Source organism: Mus pahari, chromosome 11, assembly GCF_900095145.1.
Source record: "Mus pahari chromosome 11, PAHARI_EIJ_v1.1, whole genome shotgun sequence".
In the NCBI taxonomy this organism is placed as follows: Eukaryota; Metazoa; Chordata; class Mammalia; order Rodentia; family Muridae; genus Mus; species Mus pahari.
The window spans coordinates 56,297,753-56,300,252 of NC_034600.1; the positions used below are offsets into that span (position 1 = coordinate 56,297,753).

General features: G+C 35.4%; 1 protein-coding gene across 1 annotated transcript in view; it reads right to left on the reverse strand.

The window, feature by feature from the left end:
• Spef2 (sperm flagellar 2) overlaps window positions 1-2,500 on the reverse strand; it is a 166,963-nt gene that overhangs the window by 108,435 nt on the left and 56,028 nt on the right. The window contains exon 10 of the mRNA XM_021208381.1: window positions 1,488-1,656. Coding sequence (XP_021064040.1) covers window positions 1,488-1,656 — 169 coding nt within the window. The remainder of the gene's footprint in view (window positions 1-1,487; window positions 1,657-2,500) is intronic.

Genomic DNA, 2,500 nt, shown 5'->3' on the forward strand with positions numbered 1-2,500 from the left:
GAGAGAGAGAGAGAGAGAGAGGTACTGAGGGTGAGTATTCCACAGCCACAGTAAATAAAAGTCTATATGTAGTTAAGTGTTTAGTCAGTCCAAAAATAAATAATAATCCTATCGAGGATGTAAACACACTGTCATTCCATTAGAACAAGATGTACATTTGGTTCCCCATAAGCATGTATAGATAGTTTCCTTAACTTTTCTGCAGTCCTAACTTCCTTTGCTATCTACACATCAGTGCTGTTTTGCCCACTGCCCTGGTCATCGCCATGAACTCCTTTTATGCGTCCATCCTTATAATAAATGCCTATCATCTAGCCAATGACTGTCAGTGATGCACTAATCCCCTTTCATTCATTCCTGTTTTTATCTTCTATTTGCTATCCTAGAGGCCAGCGATACTTGAAACCCAGGATCCCATTCTGCACTCCATGGCTGTACCACTTTACCCAGAATCTGCATTCAAGAGCACTGCTTTCCTATCCTCAATTCTAAGGGTGAAACGAAGTGTGGCGGGGAGTTGGGGGATAAAATTAGTATGTGTTGCTTAAATCTAATGCACAGACCATTGGGCTATGTATTTAACCTTTACCATCTAAAGCGAATTTAATAAAGACAAAATAAGTTTATCATCATCATCATCATCATCATCAGCAGCAGCAGCAGCAGCAGCAGCAGCATTACTTCATAAATTGAGGTATCAAATGTCTCCAGTATTTAGAGATTAAAGACCGGAGGTCTTCAGTTAGTTGTGAATAATGTCCACTGTTTAATCCCAGAGGTTTCTGAATAGCTTTCTAACAGGGAGGTGATATTCCCATTTCCTTAAAACATTAGTGATTTATTTATTCTGAGGACCTCTGAACTCTTAATAGAAAAACATCATTATTTCTACATTATTCATTGTAGAAATACATCAAAGTGTTATAAACCACATGTATTGTATACTTACATCAAATTATCATACTGATTTCATAAGTATGTATAATTTAAATGTAAAATAACATTAAACTGAAAAAGTATATATACTATGCAATTTGCATAAAATACTCTTTCATTATTTGAATAAAATATATGAATTTATGATAATCTAAACCATAACCCCTTTCTTTTCCATTTTTCCCTGTGAAACAATAGACAATTGAGCTAAGTTGCTTTGAAAATTATCTTTTAACAATTGTTTTTTGAAACAAAGGTAGACAGCTCATGAAAGAAAAATTCTAGCGAGGCCTTCTTCTGACACCTGCTAGCTCAATATAGCACACTTAATTACTTTTAGACTGTTCTAATATTACCATGAGCAACAGATAATAATGATGAATACTCTAAGCAGGTAAAACTTAGTCATATACATGAATTAACACAGGAGAGAATGTAAATGTAAATGTCTAGTTTCATTAATAGGAATTAAATAAAATTCCACAAATTAGCATTAAGAAAAAGAATTTATTATGATTTGTTCACTCAAATTATTACATATTGGTATGTACCTTATAATCTTCATAATCTTTGCTATCGAGTAAGTTCCTTTTCTTCATTTCTACACGGTGTTCCTCAGTGGGTTCTGTTTGTCCATGTGTAAGAGAAGTCTGTTCATATATGGGAATTCCACTAAAAAACAGTTCTTTCCAATCGTGCATCATCTTATGTGGAATAAGACTATTGAGACAAAAAGAGTAAAGGAAGTGATCAATGAATAGTTCAGTGAAATACATACCTTACCTTAATCATTGCTATATTTATATTTATATAAGCAGCTGCCCTTAATTTGACTAAAACAAATTATTATTTCAAACAATTTTAAGCATTATCACGTGTACAATGTCAGAATTACCAATATGAATTAAACTTTTCTAGAATGATAGACACATAAGTAAACTATTATATTAAAGGAGCCTTGGTATCCATTTACTCTAGTCATTGCTTACAGGAGTAGAACGTTTGATCAATTAAACCATGTCTTATGGTTGCAGTCTTTTGCTACCAAAGCTGGGAATTAAGCCTTGGTTTTTGTGTCATGCTCATTGTTTTAGATAAAATGCTCTCTTAGAGCACGGGCAGTAAGAAGGGTTTGAAGAGCCAGTGATACTAAGCCACATTCAATTTCAGATATTTTATGAGATACAAGAGCAATTGCAATACCTAGCCTCTGATAGCCAGCATTGGGCAGAAGGAATTACATAAACAACAGGTTCAGCTGAGAATTATACAGTGGGGGAAAGTAACAACCCGATTTGTTGGTTTGAGAGAAGCCTCATTGAAGAAATGTCTGTGGGGCTGAAGCCTAGAGAAGATATTTAGGACAGAGTGACCAGAAAACACCGTGGAGGGAGCAAAATGGGGGGGAGAGAGAGAGAGGAATGAGGAGAGAGAGAGAGGAGAGAGAGAGAGAGAGAGAGAGAGAGAGAGAGAGAGAGAGAGAGAGAGAGAGGCTGGCATGACTCTGACCGTGTTGCTAAAAGAAAAATGAAAAAATGGCTCATCTAGAGTTTGAAATCACAAT